At 36.3% G+C, this 21,503-nt stretch overlaps 1 protein-coding gene across 3 annotated transcripts in view; it reads left to right on the top strand.

Moving 5' to 3' along the window:
• Window positions 1–21,503, top strand: part of ZDHHC17 (zinc finger DHHC-type palmitoyltransferase 17) — a 121,777-nt gene that overhangs the window by 88,758 nt on the left and 11,516 nt on the right. For all 3 annotated transcript variants that reach the window (XM_064283793.1, XM_064283790.1, XM_064283792.1), the window contains 4 exons: window positions 14,411–14,533; window positions 16,097–16,159; window positions 19,320–19,413; window positions 20,294–20,377. In XM_064283793.1, the coding sequence (XP_064139863.1) occupies window positions 14,411–14,533; window positions 16,097–16,159; window positions 19,320–19,413; window positions 20,294–20,377 (364 nt within the window). The remainder of the gene's footprint in view (window positions 1–14,410; window positions 14,534–16,096; window positions 16,160–19,319; window positions 19,414–20,293; window positions 20,378–21,503) is intronic.

Here is a 21,503-nt window from a genome sequence, read left to right as displayed (position 1 = left end):
TAAGTGGATATTAAGTGATATATGACTATAGTACTATCTCATAGGGGTCTTGAGAAGATAAATATATATAGCTTAGGACATATCTGATATGAGAAAAGTGTTAAATGTTATAATTTACATGTGACTTTTTAAATCTAATTAAGTTTTATTCACACACTTTAAAATGCATGTGCAGACTTTTTATTTGAACGTCACATGTATGATACTCTGGAATATGGAATCAAATCATAGATAACTTGAAATTCTGATTATCCACACAGAAACCTTACACTTCTCTTGTGTTATAAAAGGACGATATCTCTAGGCCCTATGTGATCTTGGGGTTAATTTTTTCAGTATAGTCATGCGTTGCTTAACATCCATGATGTATTCTGTGAAATAGGATGTTATGTGATACGGACATTGTGTGAACACCATGTTATATACTTAGCAGTGCTGCACGGGACACCTTTTGTTTCACTTCCAAGCTGATACTTCTCCTTTGCCTTTTGCACTGCTCTCACTAGCACTGATTTTGCTGCATTTGGGAGCCATGATACACTTCACAGTAATATTTAAAAAAAAAAAAAAAACAGAGATAATGCAGCAACACTCAAGAGATGCGTGATACACAAGATTGGATGCTGCTGCCTACAAGTCAAAGCATACACTGTTATATGGTGTGATGGTTAAGTTGTGTGTCAGCCTGGTTGGGCCATGATTCTCAGTCTTTTTATGAGATCACCCCCTTGATTAGATCTGCTGTGAGTAGTCAGTCAGTTGAAAGGGAATTTCCTTGGATGTGTAGCCTGCATCCGAATCTAAGTGGACGTTCTGGCTTTTGCCTGCTCTGGATCCTGCAGCTTCCTCCCGTTTGTCTGACCTACAGTTCTTGGGACTTGAGCTAGCAACTTATCTGTCAGTCTTGGGATTCATGGATCTTCACAGCCTGTGAGCAAGAGCTCTGCTCTCCAACCTGCCGATCTTGGGTTTGCTGGACCCTATAGCTATGTGAATTAAGAGAAGCCTTGCGGCCTTGCAGCCAATCTTGGGATTCGTCGATCTTCACAGCCTGCTCTCCAACCTGCCCATCTTGGGTTAGCCAGCCCCTGTGGCTACGTGAATCAAGAGAAGCCTCTATCCTTATCTACAGACTTGGGACGTTCCAGCCTCTACAATCACGTGAGCTCCTTGATATAAATCTTTCTTTCTATATATTCTCTAGATATAGTTCTGCAGGTATTTGAAATAGCAGTGGCATAGCTTGCAGTGTCATAGCAACATACAAGCCACCACAGTTAGACAAACTCACAGACAGATAGTGATCACATAGATAGGTAATTATTAAGAGTTTGGTCTAGAACTCAGCTTTCTGACCTGATTTACTGTGTCTTCAAATGTTCTTATATTATGCTCTGAACATAATTTTAAGTTGTCCAGCTTTTCTGGAAAGCAATTTGGCAACCCCTACAAAGAACTTGAAAAATACCCTTTGATACTGATATTTGATGTAAGTAGATAATCAGATAAGATCAAAATGTTATTTATAAGGATGTTTATCATAGTATTATTTATAATAGGGAAATAATGGAAACAACATAAATATTCAACCTCAGCAGGGGAATATTTTTATCAGTTATGCTAGATATGGCATAAAAGAAAAAAATGGCATAGGATAATGATAATAGCCATTACTACTGCTTTTTTTTTCTAATTTTTATTGTGCTTTAAGTGGAAACTTAAAAATTGAGTGAATCTCTCATATAAAAATTTATATACACCTTGCTATGTACTCCTAATTGCTCTTCCTCTAATGAGACAGCATACTTCTTCCCTCTGCTCTGTATTTTCGTGTCCATTCAGCCAGTTTCTGACCCCCTCTGCCCTCTTTATTTTATTGTGCTTTAAGTGAAAGTTTACAAATCAAGTCAATCTCTAATACAAAAATTTATATACACCTTGCTATATACTCCTCATTGCACTCCCCCTAATGAGACAGCGCATTCCTTCCCTCCACTCTCTCTTTTGTTGTCCATTCGGCCACCTTCTGACCCCCTCTACCCTCTCATCTCCTCGCCAGACAGGAGATGCCAACATAGTCTCATGTGTCTACTTGATCCAAGAAGCTCACTCTTCAGTAGTAGCATTTTCTGTCCCATTGTCCAGTCCAATCCTGGTCTGAAGAGTTGGCTTTGGGAATGATTCCTGTCTTGGGCTAACAGAAGGTCTGGGGACCATGACTACCAGGGTGCTTCTAGTCTCAGTCAGACCATTAAGTCTGGTCTTTGTATGAGAATGTGGGGTCTGCATCCCACTGGTCTCCTGCTCCCTAAGGGGATCTCTGTTGTGTTCCCTGTCAGGGCAGTTATCAGTTGTATCCAGGCACCATCTAGTTCTTCTGGTCACAGGCTGATGTAGTCTCTGGTTTATGTGGCCCTCTCTGTCTCTTGGAGTCATAATTACCTTGTGTCTTTGGTATTCTTCATCCTCCTTTGGTCCAGGTGGGTTTAGACCAATTGATGCATCTTAGATGGCTGCTTGCTAGTGTTTAAGACCCCAGATGCCACGCTCCAAAGTGGGATGCAGAATGTTTTCTTAATAGATTTTATTACGCCAGTTGACTTAGATGTCCCCTGAAACCATGGTCCCCAAACGCCCGCCCCTGCTACGCTGGCTTTGAAGTGTTCAGTTTATTCAGGAAACGTCTTTGCTTTTGGTTTAGTCCAATTGTGCTGACCTCCCCTGTACTGTGTGTTGTCTTTCCCTCCACCTAAAACAGTTCTTATCTACTATCTAATTAGTGAATACCCCTCCCTTCCTTCCTCTCTCCCCACTCTTGTAACCATCAAAGAATATTTTCTTCTCTGTTTAAACTATTTCTCAAGTTCTTTTAATAGTGATCTTATACAATATTTGTCCTTTTGCAACTGACTAATTTCACTCAGTATAATGCTTTCTAGATTCCTCCACGTTATGAAATGTTTCACAGGTTCCTCACTGTTTTTTATCGATGCATAGTATTGCATTGTGTGAATATACCATAATTTATTTATCCATTCATCTGTTGATAGGCACCTTCGTTGCTTCCATCTTTTTGCTGTTGTAAACAGTGCTGCGGTAAACATGGGTCTGCATATATCTGTTCGTGTAAAGGTTCTTACTTCTCTGGGATATAATTCCAAGGAGTGGGATTGCTGGATCGTATGGTAGTTCTAGTTCTGGCTTTTTAGGGAAGTGCCAAATCAATTTCCAAAGTGGTTGTACCATTTTACGTTCGTGTTCCAGTCTCTCCACAACCTCTTCAACATTTATTATTGTGTCTTTTGGATTAATACCAGCCTTCTTGGAGTGAGGTAGAATCTCATTGCTGTTTTGATTTGCCTTTCTATAAGGGCTAATGATCGTGAACATTTCCTCATGTATCTGTTAGCTACCTACCTGAATGTCTTCTTTAGTGAAATGCCCTGTTCCTATCTTTTGCCCATTTTTTAATTGGGTTATTTGTCTTTTTGTAGTTCAGTTTCTGCAGTATAATATAGATTTTAGAGATGAGGCACTGATCGGAAATATCATAGTTAAGAACTTTTTCCCCATCTGTAGGTAATCTTTTTATTCTTTTGGTGAAGTCTTTGGATGAGCATAGGTGTTTGATTTTTAGGAGCTCCCAGTTATCTAGTTTCTCTTCTGCATTGTTAGAATGTTTTGTATACTGTTTATGCCATGTATTAGGGCTCCTAACGTCCCTATTTTTTCTTCCCTGAGCTTTATTGTTTTAGGTTTTATATTTATGTCTTTGACCGATTTTGAGTTAGTTTTTGTGCACAGTGTGAGGCTTGGGTCTTGTTTCATTTTTTTGCAGATGGATATCCCGTTACGCCAGCACCATTTGTTAAAAAGACTGTCTTTTCCCCATTTAACTGTTTTGGGGCGTTTGTCAAACATCAACTGCTCATATGTGGATGGATTTATGTCTGGATTCTCAATTCTGTTCCATTGGTCTATGTATCTGTTGTTGTACCAGTACCAGGCTGTTTTGACTACTCTGGCAGTATAATAGGTTCTAAAATCAGGTAGAATGAAGCCTCCCACTTTGTTCTTCTCTTTCAGTAATGCTTTACTTCTGTGAGACCTCTTTCCTGTCCATATGAAATTGGTGATTTGTTTCCCCATCTCATTAAAAAATGCCGTTGGAATTTGGATCAGAATTGCATTGTATCTATAGATGGCTTTTGGTAGAATAGACACTTCTACAATGTAAGTCTTCCTATCCATGAGCAAGGTATGTTTTTCCACTTATGTAGGTCTCTTTTGGTTTCTGGCAGAAGTGTACTGTAGTTTTCTTTGTATAAGTCTTTCACATCTCTGGTAAGATACATTCCTGAGTATTTTATCTTCTTGGGGGCTACTGTAAATGGTATTGATTTGGTGATTTCCTCTTCGATGTTCTTTTTGTTGATGTAGAGGAATCCAACTGATTTTTTTGTATGTTTAACTTGTATCCTGATACTCTGCTGAACTCTTCGTTTCAGTAGTTTTCTGGAGGATTCTTTAGGCTTTTCTGTATATAATAAGATTGTGTCATCTGCAGATAGAGATACTCTGTCGTTTTCCTTACCAATCTGGTTGCCCTTTATTTCTTTATCTAGCCTAATTGCTCTGGCTAGGGCCTCCAACACAGTGTTGAATAAGAGTGGTGATAAAGGGCATCCTTGTCTGGTTCCCGACCTCAAGGGGAATGCTTTTAGACTTTCTTCATTTAGGATGATGTTGGCTTTTGGCTTTGTAGAAATGTCCTTTATTATGTTGAGGAATTTTCTTTCTATTCCTATTTTGCTGAAAGTTTTTATTATGGATGAGTGTTGAACTTTGTCAGATGCCTTTTCTGTATCAATTGATAAAATCATGTGATTCTTGTCTTTTGTTTTATTTATATGATGGATTACATTAATTGTTTTTCTAATGTTGAACCATCCCTGCATACCTGGTATGAATCCCACCTGGTCATGGTGAATTATTTTTTTTATATATTGTTGAATTCTGTTGGCCAGAATTTTGTTGAGGATTTTTGCATCCAAGTTCATGAGGGATAAAGGTCTGTAATTTTCTTTTCTTGTGGTATCTTTAACTGGTTTTGGTATCAGGGATATGCTGGCTTCATAGAATGAATTTGGGAGTATTCCATCCTTTTCTATGCTCTGAAGTACCTTTAGTAGTAGTAGTGTTAACTCTTCTCTGTAAGTTCGGTAGAACTCTACAGTGAAGCTGTCTGGGCCAGGGTTTTTTTTTGTTGAGAGTTTTCGATTACCTTTTCAGCCTCTTCTTTTGTTATGGGTCTATTTAGTTGTTCTAATTCTGTCTGTGTTAGTTTAGGTAAGTAGTGTGTTTCTAGGAATTCATCCATTTCTTCTAGGTTTTCAAATTTGTTAGAGTAGTTTTTCATACTAATCTGATATGATTCTTTTTATTTCAGTTGGGTCTGTTGTAGTATCGCCCCTCTCATTTCTTATTCAGGTTATTTGCTTCCTCTCCTCTTTTTGTTTTGTGGGTTTGGCCAATGGTTTATCAATTTTGGTAATTTTTTCAAGGAACAAGCTTTTTGGTCTTGTTAACTCTTTCAGTTGTGTTTCTGTTTCCTATGTCATTTTAATTCTGCTCTAATTTATATTTGTTTTCTTCTGGTGCCTGAGGGTTTCTCTTGTTGGTCTCTTTCTATTCAAGTTGTAGAGATAATTCTTTGATTTTGGCCCTTTCTTCTTTTTGTATGTGTGCATTTATTGATGTAGGTTGACCTCTGAGCACTGCTTTCTTTGTGTCCCAAAGGTTATGATGGGAAGTGTTTCACTCTTATTGGATACTTTGAATTTCTTTATTCCATCCTTGATGTCTTCTATAACCCAGTCAGTTTTGAGCAGGGTGTTGTTCAGTTTCCAAGTGTTTGATTTCTTTTCCCTGCCTTTTCTGTTACTGATTTCCACTTTTATGGCCTTATGGTCAGAGAAGATGCTTTGCAGTGTTTCAATGTTCTGGATTCTCCTAAGGCTTGCTTTATGACCTAATATGTGGTCTATTGTAGAGAATGTTTCATGTGCACAAGAAAAAGTATACTTGACTGCTGTTGGGTAGAGTGCTCTCTATATGTCTATAAGGTCAAGTTGGTTGATTGTGGCATTTAGATCTTCCATGTCTTTATTGAGCTTCTTTCTGGATGTCCTGTCCTTAACCAAAAGTGGTGTGTTGAAGGCTCCTACTATACTTGTGGAGTTGTCTTTCTCACTTTTCCGTGCTGTTAGAGTTTGTTTTATGTATCTTGCAGCCCTGTCATAGGTTGCATAAATATTTAATATGGTTATATCTTCATGGTATATTGCCCCTTTAATCACTGTAATGTCGTTCCTTATCCTTTGTGGTGAATGAATTTAACTTTAAAGTCTATTTTGTCAGAAATTAATATTGCCACTCCTGCTCTTTTTTGATAGTTGTTTGCTTGATATATTTTGTTCCATCTGTTGAGTTTTATTTTGTTTGTGTTTCTAAGTCTAAGGTGTGTCTCTTGTAGGCAGCATATAGATGGATCATGTTTTTTTTACCCATTCTGCCACTGTCTGTCTCCTTATTGGTGCATTTAGTTCGTTTACATTCAGCGTAATTATGGATAAGTATCAGTTTTTAGTGCCGTCATTTTGATGTGTTTTTTTGCATGTTGTTGATAGTTTCTTTTTCCCAACTTAATTTTCTGTGCTGAGTAGTTTATATATTGTCTTTTCCTCTTACTCGTTTTTGATTTTGTTTCTGCTGAGTCTGTATTTTTTTCTTGTATTTTATTTTGATGTGTAGGCTAGTTTGTCTCCTTTGTGGTTTCCTTAATATTTACACCTATTTTCTAAATTTAAACCTAACTTGTATTTCTTTGTGTTGACTTGTCTTCCTCTGTATGTGAAAGATCTATGACTACATTTCTTAGTCCCTCTTTGTTGTTTTAATGTTTTCTTCTTTTACATAATAACATTGCTGTTTCCCTGTTTTGAGCGTTTTTCTATCTTGATTTATTTTTGTGATTTTCCTCTCTGGGTTGACTTCTGATAGCTCTGTCCAGTGTTCTAGTCTTGGGTTGATATTGATACCTGATATTATTGATTTTCTAACCAAAGAATTCCCTTTAGTATTTCTGGTAGTTTTGGTTTGGTTTTGATGAATTCCCTAAACTTCTGTTTATCTGGAAGTGTCGTAATTTCACCTTCATATTTGAGAGACAGGTTTGCTGGATATATGATTCTTGCCTAGCAATTTTTTTCCTTCAGTGCTTTATAGAAGTTATCCTATTGCCTTCTTGCCTACATGGTTTCTGCCAAGTAGTCCGAGCTTATTCTTATTGACTCTCCTTTGTGAGTGACTTTTCGTTTATCCCTAGCTGCTCTTAAAATTCTCTCTTTATCTTCGGTTTTGGCAAGTTTGATTGTAATATGTCTTGGTGACTTTCTTTTAACGTCTACCTTATGTAGAGTTCGATGAGCATCTTGGATAGATATCTTCTCATCTTTCACAATATCAGGGAAGTTTTCTGCCAACAAATCTTTAACACTTCTCTCTGTATTTTCTGTTACCCCTCCCTGTTCTGGTACTCCAATCACTCGTAGGTTATTTCTCTTCATAGAGTCCCCTTTGATTCTTAAGTTTTCTTCAATTTTTAAAATTCTTTTATCTGATTTTTCTTCAAATATATTACTGCTAAATGCTTTATCTTCAGTCTCACCAATTCTGCGTTCCACATGCTTGATTCTGCTCCTCTGACTTTCTGTTGAGGTGTCTAATTCTGTAATTTTATTGTTAATCTTCTGAATTTCTGATTGCTGTCTGTGGATTCTTCCAGCTTATTAAATTTTTCATTATGTTCCTGAATATCCTTTTTAATTTCTTTAGCTGCTTTATCCGTGTATTCCTTGGCTTGTTCTGCGTATTGCCTGATTTCCTTCCTGATGTCTTGAAGGGTCTTGTATATTAATCTTTTGTATTCTGCATCCGGTAATTCCAGGAAGGCACTTTTATCTAGAAAATTCCTTGCTTCTTTGTTTTGAGAGCTTGTTGAAGTGATCGTGGTCTGTTTCTTTATGTGATTTGATATTGACTGTTGTCTCCAAGTCATCTATAAGTTATTGTATTAGTTTATTTTATGCGTGCCTACTGTGTCATAGCTTCTTGCTCTGTTTTGTTTTGATATGCCCAGATGGGTTTCTTGAGTGAGGTAGCTTGATGATTTTCACCTTTGAAGCTCTGACATCCTGTCCCCACATGGCTAGAGCTGTTATTAGGTATATCAGTCTAAGAGTCCATTCGGTTTTCTTGTATGGATTCAGCTCAAGTGTCCAGGTAGCTGCTCATCAAGTATGTGGTACAGGCTCTGTCCTACAGTCTTCGAGGGGTGGTGATTGGTTTAGGTATCGGTATCTGGTTGCAGCAGGGGGTCATGCTGTGAACAAGGCAGGGGGCTGAGAATCGTCCCCAAGGTGTCTCTGAGGAAAGTGTAACTCTTCCCTAGAGCGTACAGGTGGGTGGGTTCTGCAGACACACCATGGGCATCCAGAGTTTTTGGTTTTAAGTATTGGGAGGTACCAGTTATCCTTGGACCCCTGTTGTGGGTGGCTGGGTGATCTGAGTAGAGCCACCAGCCCTTAGGCTCCTGTTGTGGGTAGATGAGAACCTTGTTTAATAGGCAAAGCGGTTTCAAACATCAAACACCCACCTCTCCACCGTATAGCTGAAACAGTTGTAGTCTGCCAACAAGGGCCTATTCTCCTGAAATAGGCCCACACAGGTTCATGCAGGGGGGAAAGGTACTCAAAGTGCACAGACCGTTTATGCCTGGGCAGGAGCTGCTTCTGTCCTGAGCACCCCAGGTTAGAGGAGCTGTCCAATTACCTTTTACCCCAATTGAGAATTTATTCCTTTTCTAAGGCCAGGACGGTGGCTCTAGGCACTGAACAGGGCTTATCTCAGGCCCAGGGAAATCAACACCCACTGAAGCCGGCTTGGGGGTGGTATACGCAAGTATTTAGCTTTTGCCGAAAGCGCCATTTTTCTGTGGTTCCGGAGGTGTGAGCAGGCTGTGTGGCTGGCTGCTTCTCCCTGAGGAAGCTCCTGCTGAATGCTAATACCAGCCCGCTGAAGCTGCTCCTGGGAATGGTGCCTGAGGGCTTCTAGCCTTTCAGGTCTGGTAACTCCTTTGTGCTTCTGTACTGTCTCTTCCTCCACCTGCCACTCAGCTCGTTTTTTAACTTTGCCTTTGATGTTCAGGACTCCTAGCTTGTCATAAATATACTTGTTTCGCTTGTCTTTTCGGGTCTTTTTTGTAAAAGGGCTCGCAGGAAGCGCCTGTCTATTCCACCATTTTGGCCCATCTCTCCCCGCTCTGTAACAGTGCTTTTTAAGACTTAATGTTATAGACTTAAAAAAACTTAGGATAATCATAAGTGAGAAAAATAGAAAATTATATATACAGCATGATTCTAATTTTAATCCTTTTGTAACTTGTGGAACATACAATATCCCACCCAATTTTTATGCCTCTAGAGTTCTTGGGGAGCATACTTTTCCCGATAAAAGTATTTGTTGCCCTCCAGTGGGGGCTTGTGTTATGGTGAAAGGCGAAAGAAACATTCATTGAAACAAAATAGCTGGGGTATTAGACAAAACCAGAGGTGTCCCATATACCCAAATGAAAGGTGCCCATCAATAAAGCCTGCTACCCCAGACCAGACAGGCTTCCACATATACATTTTCACATAATATTTCTCAGAATCTATATTAGCAACCAAAAATTCAGTGACTCAGTGTGCGTTCCACTACTCAAAACACATGGTATCAACAAAAAATTCAGAATATAAATTGGCTCTTGAAAGGGTTAATGTACACAAAGGAAAAGAGTTGGAAGTAAGTACATGCAATTTTAGCAGTGGTTGTCTGTGGATGTTGGACTCATGAGTAGTTTTGTTTCTTGGCCTTTTATTTATAGTAAGTCCCCAGGTTACCAACATCTGACTTGACAACTCCCACTTGCCCTTCAATGTTATGTAAATTTGCCCTCATTTTGAACATGTTGAACCAACTCTCACTGGAAACAAATTCTTTATAGTCACCTTCACTTGCTGCACATGCAGCTTTTGAGTCATTGAGAAGGCTTGGAGCCTTTTTTTGCATTGAAAAAAACCCCAAGTAAGGTTAAATAAGAACAGTATGCACCTGTTCCAACATATCTGCAAAATCTTAAAGACACTCTCAGGAATGGATCTTGTTCTTATCCCGGGAATTGCCTGTATATTGAAAATTTTGTTCATTGACCATGCTTCCTTTATAGTAATTAAACAACTCTAAAATTTGCTATCATAATCAGTACAGTCAACTGCTTATTGGCACCACGTTTATATGTTTTATCTATCATTTATTGCAAGAAATGTGTTAAAATCTTGCACTGTGTTACTGTTTTTATGTTCGTATTTCAGTCAGTTTTTGCTCTACATATTTTGGAGTTATATTATTAGGTACGTATAGCTTTAGAATTATTTCTAATGAATCAATCCTTGTATCAGTATGTAGTGACCCAGGGTAAAAAGCACTAACAGTGAATGTTTTATTTTAATTAATATTTGGTTTTAACCTTTCTATGACCTTAAATTTAGGAATGTCTCTTGTAACCTGGCAGATTTATCCAGACTTTCATGTTTTCTTAGATATACTATACAATAATTATTTGTGAAGTTTTACTTCTGTTTGGTGTCAAAATAATACGTCCTCAATTTTACGGTTTGGCACTAGATTTTTATCCTTTTTTTTTTTGTAGCTTGGGTTGTCAGTTCTTGCTCAGGGACCTAGCTCTTTTAAGTTCTAGCTCTTCTGAGGTCCTGTTAAAAGTTCTGCCTGTGGTTTCCAATTCTTCCCAGGCTTAAAGATAGAATGATTTTGAAAATGATTCCCCATTCGCTCTACCTCAATTTGGTTAAAGCGTCTTGTTGACGGCAAGCTCTGGTACCTCTGGATACTTCAGTGGAGGCCATGCAGTGGTATTTTCCGGGAGGGCTTTTCTTGGCTCGTTGATCCTTTTTTTCTCCAAATTGAATAGAGATGGGAGTGTGAGAGGGCCCGAACAGGACTGATGAGACTCCTCAGACTTTATCTTCTCGTTTACATTTTCCCGTACTACTTATACAAGTTTTGGCAGGTGGAGGAGAGATTAAGAGCTACCCCAGGCATCCACCCTTATTAGAATCTTATGCTTCTTTTCTTTAGCAACTGGTTTTGAGCTTATGATGTAGTATGGTTTGTCCACTTTCCTTGTTTAATTGTTGCTGGTAGCAATTGGCTTGTTGGATTTACTGCTTTTTGTTCATTTCACATTATGTTAAAGAAACAGGAGCCCTGGTGGTGCAATGGTTAAGCGCTTGGCTGCTAGCCAAAAGGAGGGTGGTTCAAACCCACCAGTGGCTCCATGGGAGAAAAGACCTGGTGATCTGCTGCTGTAAAGATTACAGCCTAGGAAACCCTATAGGGCGGTTCTACTGTGTTCTATAGGGTCACTGTGAATTGGAATCAACTTGATATGACACGACAACAACAACATGTTAGAGAAATTTATCTATGAATTTCATTCTTTTCTAACTTGGAAGTCTAGTTAGATGTGTTTCTTTAAAAGTAATCAAGTTGGAGTTGCAGTTTGTAGCAGGCATCAAAATAACTTCTAAGTAGATTAAAGAGTTAAATGTAAACAGAAAATTCTATAAACATTTAAATGAAAATGATGATTTAAACATATGTTGTATCTCTAATTGGAGAACATTTTAAGCATGAAATCATAAATATAAATTAAAACAACAAAGTAACACTTTTTTGCCTCTAAAATTGGCAGTATTTTTTTCTTTTATTTTTTCTCCATCATGCATTGCTGGTGGGGTTATAAATTGGTATATGGAAAATAATCTGCGAGTATGAAAGTATGTATCAAGCCTTAAAAATGTTCATACCCAAAGACAGTGTTCTCATAATATTTAATGATGTAGGAAATTCCGCCGAGCACTTTGAAGAGGTAGAATAGCATAGGTAATAAGAGCCTGGGTTTTCATACTCATTCCACCTCTAACTCACTTTGTAACTTAACCTCGGTCTCAGTTTTGTCATTGGTAAAATGAGGATAGCAGCAGGACTTCACAGGGTTCTTGTGCAGTTTAAATGACACATCCCACTGCCGTCGAGTTGATTCCAACTCATTGAAACCCTATAGAACAGAGTAGAACTGCCCCATAGGGTTTCCAAGGCTGTAAATCTTTACAGAAGCAGACTGCCTCATCTTTCTCCCAGGGAGCAGCTGGTGTGTGCAAATCACTGACCCATCTGCTGGCAGCCTAGCACTTAACCACTGTACCACCAAGACTCCCAGATGACCCATAGTTGGTGATTAATAAGTGTGATTTCTTTTATTAATCTTATTAAATACAGTATGATCTCAATTATGGTTAAAAATACAGAATACCAAAATTAAAAAAAGTTATTTCTGATTTGTGGAATTTTGTCTTTCCACTTTTCAGTGTTTTCTAATGTTCTCTAGTAATCACTTGATTTAATTGGGAAAAAAGTTGTTTTGAAGTTTTATGAAAAGCAATGAAGCTATTTGTACAGTGTCCATTTCAGTTAGCTTGTCTGACCTATTATTGCTAAAGCGCTAAAAACATCGAATCTCTTTATGTTTAAAGAACAAGCAAAAAACGTCTTTATGTTCATCTGATATTTAATTCCTTAATATTATTTTCTATCAGTAGTCATTTACTGAGCCGCTTGTTGGCCCCTGTAAATTTCATCTAAGCTATACAAAACATGACCTATTTATTTACATATTAGCAAAATTTTGAAACTCATAGCAAGTAAAGGTGCTGTCTCTGAATAATGCCAACTTTAGCATTCTTTGCACATTTACCCAGCTTTATTCTTAAAGGAAATTTTAGCTGTTGGAACAGCTGAAAGTTTTATTTCCTGTTTACCCTCTGCTGATTGTAACCACTGTATTTGTGTAATAATGATGGTGAAAGTTGGCGGGAAATAGGAAACTAGAAAAAAAAGGAAAGGAGAATTACCTTTTGAATGCTGTTTTTCCCAAAGACATTTTAAGAAACTGTATATGGCAGTTGGTAATGAATAACTAATGTTTTTTTTCCTTCCCCTTTTTCTCCTGTATTTTAAGTGTTTTGGTATTTACCAAGCAAATCTTGGCTTATTTTATTCAAGAAGCTGGCCTTTTTCTATCTGTCCTTCATAAGAAATGTAAATAGTGTCTACACGTGATAATATCCCCAAATCTTGGAAAAGTTTTGTATGATATTGTACCCACATAAAATCTTGAACATGGTATTTGAATATACCAAATGTTTTATATCTTAGAAGTGTATTGCTCTAGCAGTGTTACTTTATTTTTCTAGTATTCTTTAAAGAAGAGCCGTGGTGGCTCAGTGGTTAAGTGCTTGCCTGCTAACCAAAAGGTTGGTGGTTCGAGCCCACCGGCTGCTCTTCAGGAGAAAATAACTGGGTATGTGTTCCCGTAAAGATGATAGCTTAGGAAACTCTATGGGGCAGTTCTACTCTGTCATATAGGGTCACTGAGTTATGGTTGACTCTACGGCATACAACAACAGTATTCTTTAAAATAATTTTGATTTTTCACTTACAAATACCTAGTACATTTCTTATATTTTCATTAAATAGAAAAGTATGAATATAGAAATTATTTGTTTTAAGCAAGTTTATAAATATCTTTTCTAAAACTAAGATCAACTCGAGTGTATTCAGAAAAGGTAAAATTTGAAATTTATATGTTCATTGAATTCTCACCACCCTAAGTGATAACCAGTCACTATTAACTTTTGGCAACCATTTTTTCAGGCCTCTGACTAAGCATATACATATGCAGAATAAAATTTTTAATTAAATGGGGGGAAAAAGGCAAGTTTTTCTTTTTTGAATTCCCTGGAGTTAAGAGCAAATCTTTTAAATATACAGATATGAAACCTCAGGTATTCAATAGATATGTATAGACTTTAATGCATATAGATAAAGTATGTTAATGACTTTGAACATGAGAAGTGCCTTTATTTTTGTCAAAATAAAGTTGATCATCTAAACATAATATATTTACCGACTTTTTAACATATTCACTGACTTTTTAAAAATGTTAACTAAGCCTACATGATTTGAAGTTTATGAAGAAGTCACATTTTTACCTTTTACATTTAGTTATGAACATAATGGAAAATGTATCTATTTTGATGAAAAAAATCACCTTGTAGTTTTTTGATTGATAGGTGGTAGTTCTTGTGGTAAAATTTTATGTATTATAAGTTTATATATAATAGTAAGTCATTTATCATTGCTTCTTTAGATTCCTTAACTCTAAGTACATCTCAACTTTTTATTTATCCATCTTCCATTCCTTGCCAATAGTGTTGCACTTTTCTACAATTTTGGAAAATCTTGGAAATCAGATCCAGGAATTATTAAAGCTACAGAAGAACAAAAGAAAAAGGTAGCAAGATACAGTCTGTGTTCAGCTGTCAAATTACCAGTATTTATAGCAGATGTTAGAGTACAAAGGAAGAAATTGTCTTTTGGAATATAAAGAAATTTCAAACTAAATTGAGATTATTTATATCTTACTTGATGCTTACCCTTAGTGCTCTTGTGATGTCTGTCCTTACACTTCCATGACATTTTATAATTTCATGTTTCTCTTGCATATGAGGCTACTGTGATTGTTTTGAGGGAGAATACTATATCTTAACCATTTTTGTAACCCCCCAACAAATAATACATATTCAGTAAATGTTTGTTGAGTTACTGTATAAACCTGAAGGCCAGTGAATTGGGTGATAGTACAGATATATCACTCAGTGACTAAAACATTTGTATAGATGATCCAAGGCGTACCGTTTCTATAATCCAGATACTTCGGAAATCAAATTCATAATGTGAAGATGTCATGTGAGTAGAAAATTGAACTAGAGCTAATTAGATTCTATTGAGAGCTATTTTATTCAGTCTCTGAAAACAAAACAAATCCTGATGAATTATTCCTGTCCAGAGTAGAGAAACCCTGGCACATTCTTACAGTCTAATCCCACTTTTTCTAGGCTGCATAGAGATTGCTACTCTTAAATGACAATATTCTTTAGACATTACTGCTAATTGGTTTGCCAGGTTTCCTTAGTCATAATCCAGTCGGAAGATTCTGTTCTTAATTGTACTTAGGTTTATTTCCATGTCATCATCAACACCTGCAGAGACCACTTCTTAAAGTGGGTTGCTGTTGTTGTTAGGTGCTGTTGTGTCAGTTCCAACTCACAGCAACCCTATGTACAACAGAAGGAAACACTGCTGCCCAGTTCTGTGCCATTCTCAAAATCGTTGCTATGTTTGAGCCCATTGTTGCAGCCACTATGTCAATCCATGTCTTTGAGGGTCCTCCTCTTTTTCACTGACCCTCTACTTTACCAAGCATGATGTCCTTCTCCAGGGACTGGTCCCACCTGATAACATGTTCAAAGTACCAGGAAACAAAGGGCTCACTATCCTTGGTTCTAAGGAGCATTCTGGTTATACATCCAAGACAGATTTGTTTCTTCTTCTGGCAGTCTGTGGTATATTCAATATTCTTCACCGACACCATAATTCAAAAGCATCCATTCTTCTTCGGTCTTCCTTATTCATTGTCCAGCTTTCACATGCATATAAGGTGATAGAAAAATACCATGGCTTTGGGTCAGGCACAACTTTGGTCCTCAAGATGACGTTTTTGGTTAAAAAGGTGGTTAAGGTGGGTAACTTAATTTTGTTTTTAGAGGGATATCCCTGTAAATAAGTTTGGAGTTGCCTTTTCATATATCCAAGAAATACAATTCCTGTAATGTAATGAAATAGCACAAGTAAGTGAACAAAGGATTTTGTTTCTTATTTTGAGGTGAAAACATTGGTAAATTAAAGATGAACATTATGTTTATTGATTTGTATTGATGGCACAGTAGTTGGTGAGCACTGTCAGATAAAAAAAAAAGTTCAGTTTTGAATAAAATATTATTTTTTTAATTCGCAGACAATAGTTGAACTTGCAGAGACAGGAAGCCTGGACCTCAGTATATTCTGCAGTACCTGTTTGGTAGTATTTTCTTGTTTATTCTCTTCTCCTTCCTCTTTCCTCTGGCAGTGGCATAGCATAGAAGGTGTGGGGTATGGGGAACAAGGAGAACAATTTCTTTAGGTGAGCACATTTTCACCAAAAAAGTGGCGTTTTAGGCCATGGGACAAAGGGAAGATGGTCACAAGGTGGCTCCTTCTTAATGTGGTTATTCCCCTTACTGGTAGAAGCTGACCACACTTCTGATTCAGAGGCACCAGTCATTCACAGTAATTTTCCTTCTCTTTTTCTCTCTTAAAATGTAACTTTTCTTAAAATGTAACTGAGTAAATTAAAAGCTAAATAATAAAGTATTTAAAATCAAAGTTTTAACGACAATTTCCTAATACGTTGTTTTCCTAACTACATTTTAAGAAAACGTATTCTTTTATTTTAAAGGTCAGGGAGGGAAAATCCATTAGATAAATTTTAAGACAACATTTCCTCCGAACTGGTTCAATTTGAACAATATCTGTCTGTATTAGAACGTTTATGCAGCTTTGAAAACAATTTTATCAGTGATACTAAAAGTCGTCATCTTCAACCAGGTCATGGGTAAAGATAGATATGCAATTAAATTTATTTGTGGAATTAGGTATAGTAATTTTGACATTGTTTATTTTATTACTAAACATCAATTTCCTATAGAATAATACTGTTTTATGTTTTAATTATTTTCCGCTTAATTTTTGTAATTAATATGTATAAACAGCATATAGACTGTCATGTTTTTCTACATGGAAATTGAAATATCCCCAAATCAGTGGTCATTTATACTTTTAAATTATACACTGCAACATCATTAATGTCAACATTTGGTTAATAATAGTTGATTTAGTTTAGGCTTTTAGAATGAGTTTTGAAACTTAGCTCTAATTTTATAAATTCTGTAAGTTGTTTTACTTTAAACAATTATGAATTTGAGTATTCAAAATATATACTTAATTACTTGTGGCAATAACTTCAGGATATGGACTAGATTCTTTTGTATTTTCAGGCCTCCTCTATGCTTTACAAAGGGTAATTCCCATGATTGCCATTTTTTTTTAATGCCTAGAATGTTTTTATGAACTGCTGTTTCTGTGGAAATATTCTGTCCCACATAGTCAAATATTCAGTGCCAAAGTACTTGCTGTATAATCCTGGCCATCGAGTCGATTTTGATTCATAGTGACCTTATAGGACAGAGTAGAGCTGCCCCATAGGGTTTCCAAGGACCAGCTGGTGAATTCAAACTGCTCACCTTTTGGTTAACAGCCAAGCTCTTGACCCCTGCGCCACCTGGGCTCCACTTGCCATATGGCAAACAAATTATTTATATAGTCACTCAATACAGGTAGTAGTTTAATTGTTAAATAAATAATCAGTGTCAAGAACAAGACTATTTTTGTTATCAATAGCATAAACATTTTATTATGCATTATATTATTATAAGTCATGTACTTCTAGATAGGTAATTACATGCCATAAAGAGCATATCCTATTATAAAATGTTTCAGATTGACTGAGGTATTCATCATCATGTGGGGATGCTTCATACCCTGAGAACACACATGCACATCAGAGTTTCCTAAAAATATTACTCTATAAGTAAACCAAGGAGACTGTTAGGTTTCGGAAACCTGCATCCAAGGTGCTCCTTAACTTGTCAGGCTTTTAGCTCAGGTTTTATTAACTAGTATTGCCCAAAGGGGAAATATAGCTGAGAATTGCAGGTAGGATAGAAGTATATATGTCCTTGCTGCTTTCTCCTAAATAGATTTAGTCTCATATCTGTGGCTAAGAATAACTTACACTTTCCTTTGGTCCACATCATTTTAGTAGGTTAAGAACTACACAGTCCTCTGATGCCTTTTCCCTGGTACCTCGAAATAGTATATAACCTCATGTAAACTGATAGAGAAATTGCAGTCCTTATTTATATGAGGTTGGGACACCAGTGAGGGATATTACAAATGTTTCTGGCATTGGTTAGTAACCCTTCGTCATAATATCTAGCATTGAGGCTACCAGACCTATGAATACCACCAGTGATTCTTAGATTCATTCACTTGACTGATTTAGAGTAACGTAGGGTAAAAAGTATTTCAAAACACTTTTAACAGTACAACATCATAAGCATGAATTCTTTCTTGTCTATCAGGAGCTGAATAATAGATTTCATGTTTTTTGCAAGGAAAAAAAAAAAACCCAAACCACTTGCCGTCGAGTCGATTCCTACTCATAGCGAACCTATAGGACAGAATAGAACTACCCTAAAGAGTTTCCAAGGAACGCCTGGTGGATTCAAAATGCTGACCTTATGGTTAGCAGCTGTAGCTCTTAACCACTATGCCACCAGGGTTTCCAAAAACCATTGCCATTGAGTCAGTTCTTACTCATAGTGATCCTATAGGACAGAGTAAAACTGCCACATTGGGTTTCCCAGGAGCAGCTGGTGAATTCGAACTGCCAACCTTTTAGTTAGCAGGCAAACACTTAACCACTTCGCCCCCAGAGCTCCAAGAAATAGCAGGAAATAGCAACTGTTTAAACTTCCACTTTGTTAACCGTGGTCATGTAATCTGAGTTCTCAGGAAGGCACGTTAAAAAAAAATAGATGTGTACATTTATGGGCTTTGTTTTGCTTTTGCTATATTTGCTAATTTGGGGAACAGACTTACATTTTAATAATTTTGAATTTAAAAGCTTATTTTATTCACTTCTAATCTGACCTTCCTTTCACTAAGGAACAATTTTATTAAAGAATAGCCAATATCATGACCATTAATCACAATTAATCTTTATTTAGAAGCCTGGATAATGATATGTTTTATTTTTCAGAAATTTGAGGAATGTGAATGAAATAAAGTACCAATCATAGCAACAGCAACTTAATCTTTTAGTTATTTTTGTAAATTGATAATTCTAATCTTAAGAGTTTATATGCTGGAGTAGCCTTACCCTTTTAGACTTTGTTGTTGCCAGGTGAAATTCCATTAAACAAAACAATAGTGATTTTTGTTTAGTTTTATTTGGAAACCTTGGTATAATCCTATTCAAGGAAATGTAGTTTCTTTTTGCACAATTGTATTTTGAGAAAATGTTCTGCTTTCCTTTCTTGGTTATGCTTTTCATAATCCTTTTACATGCCTGTTGACAGATACGGAAACCAGTGAGGTCCAAACATTGTGGTGTGTGCAACCGCTGCATAGCGAAATTTGATCATCATTGCCCATGGGTGGGTAACTGTGTAGGTAAGTTATATGAGTAATTTCTAAATCTGTTGTTCATTTAAAGTACTTAAGTTGTTTTAGGTAACCAATGAAGTACATTATTAGATAGAAGAAACTTCATTCTTGTATACCATTGCACGCCTCATCCCCTTACCCTCGTTTATTTTCTGGCTGGTTGACCAAATAGCAATTCAGTTGAGAGAGGAAAAATGTTACAAAATCGATGTGTAGAAAAGGTTGATATTATTTATCTATCAATTTTCTGGTGCCTAATCTTTAATACTTTTTCTGTTGGGTAATAGTGAAATTACTAAGAAGGCAAATTATTATATTTTAATTAAACTAAAGGAAATAAAGCAGTAAAAATGTTTGAAAGAATGTTATGTACAGAGGCAGAGAAGAATGAAATATAAGAATGCTGTATACGTCAGTGTTCAAGAATGGTATAGTCTGCTGAGATGGACTTAGTGGTCTGAGAGATGACCCTGGGGATTTTATGAGGTGACAGGAGGGAAACATTACAGGGATTGTATGACCCTGTTCGAGAGAGAAGCCTTTGAAAAATTGGATTATAAAATTTATAAAAGTAAAGATAAAACAGGGTCATTTTAAACCTCAGAAAACAAAGAATAGGATTAAAGCTTTAGAGCTGAGATTTCTTTGGCTCATTGGGACTCTCTTGTCTTCAGAATGAACATCACAGCAGTCATCACGTCTTTGTGTATTGATAAGCATTCTTATTTTAAGACATTTATTAAAACATTTATTTTCTTGAAAAACATTCTATAAAATATGTGATTATTGTCCAAGTTATATCACACCTTTCATGGCATACCCCCAAAAGGTGTATTACCAGTTGTTTTTTCTTAGCTGAAAAAAATTGCTCTGTGTTGTTCTTCAGGTGCAGGCAACCATAGATACTTTATGGGCTACCTATTCTTCTTGCTTTTTATGATCTGCTGGATGATTTATGGTTGTATTTCTTGTGAGTACACTTAGTTTTTTGCCTTATTGAAACATAAATGTTTGCATAATCAGATTATACTTACCATAGTAGCAAGTTATAATCTTGACAAAAGTTTTTTAACTAAAAATTATGGTTTGGGGCACCTTACTACAATGAAGCATAAAAAAACATAAAGGAGAAAAATAGCTATAGAACTATTTTCGTATCAAATTATGTTCAACATATATAGTATAAGCAAACAGAATTATTGGCTAACTACTTTTTTTAATACTTGTCCACTGAAAAATGTGTTGGTCTAATGGGCTTTGAAAAGCTTCTGGGTAAAATACACCAACATTTTTCACATCATGTGCTTGCTTTTTCTCTAGTAGTTTATATATTATATGATTGTGCTAGTTCCTTTTTTAACCAAACAGTGGGAAAATACACTTAAAGTTAAGTTTGCACAGAACTTGAAATATTTTGAAAAGTGAGGTATTATTATTGCCTATTAAGAATGTTTTTTTATTAAGAATATTAATAAGTATTAGAAGTTACCCTTTTAAGAATAAGTTTTCATTTACTCAGTCATATAGGTTTAGTAACTTAGAGGAAATGATAGGTTTTTATTGCATTGAGAAAACAATTTGGAAAGAGTTTAAATGCAGACAGTTACTGTGCTTCATGGCTTGGAGACACGTAGCATAAACAGGTATTAGATCCTGGTTTAAAAATAAAATCTTGGGTGAATGCTTTCCTAGTCCTTCTGTCCCCACAGATATTAAGAATAACCTCTGTCATTGCCTTAATGAACAAAAAGAGGCTACCTCTTCAAATACAGATTAATAGGAAGATTTGGTCTAAGATCTTTACCTAATTTCTGGCCCAGCACACCCTTGAGAGAACACGTTCCTGCCAATAACAGCTGTTCTTTATGGCAGCAGCACTCAAAGAGCAGGAGACTTTGTGTTGGAAAGAAAAAGCTCACCTCACCAAGGTGATCCTGTTATGTTATACATCCCCCATTCACAAAAAAATCTCAATTTATCTGTATTATCTTATTTTTGTTATTAAAAAATGTTCTTTTAAGTATTGTATGTGTGCATTACCAATTAAATATTAACTCTATTGTTAAGATGCAGTACTTTCTAAAGATTGGTTACTG

This window comes from Loxodonta africana, chromosome 4 (genome assembly GCF_030014295.1).
Source record: "Loxodonta africana isolate mLoxAfr1 chromosome 4, mLoxAfr1.hap2, whole genome shotgun sequence".
NCBI lineage: Eukaryota > Metazoa > Chordata > Mammalia > Proboscidea > Elephantidae > Loxodonta > Loxodonta africana.
The sequence above is the reverse complement of the archived record's forward strand: the minus strand, read 5'-3'. Positions and strand labels throughout refer to the sequence as shown.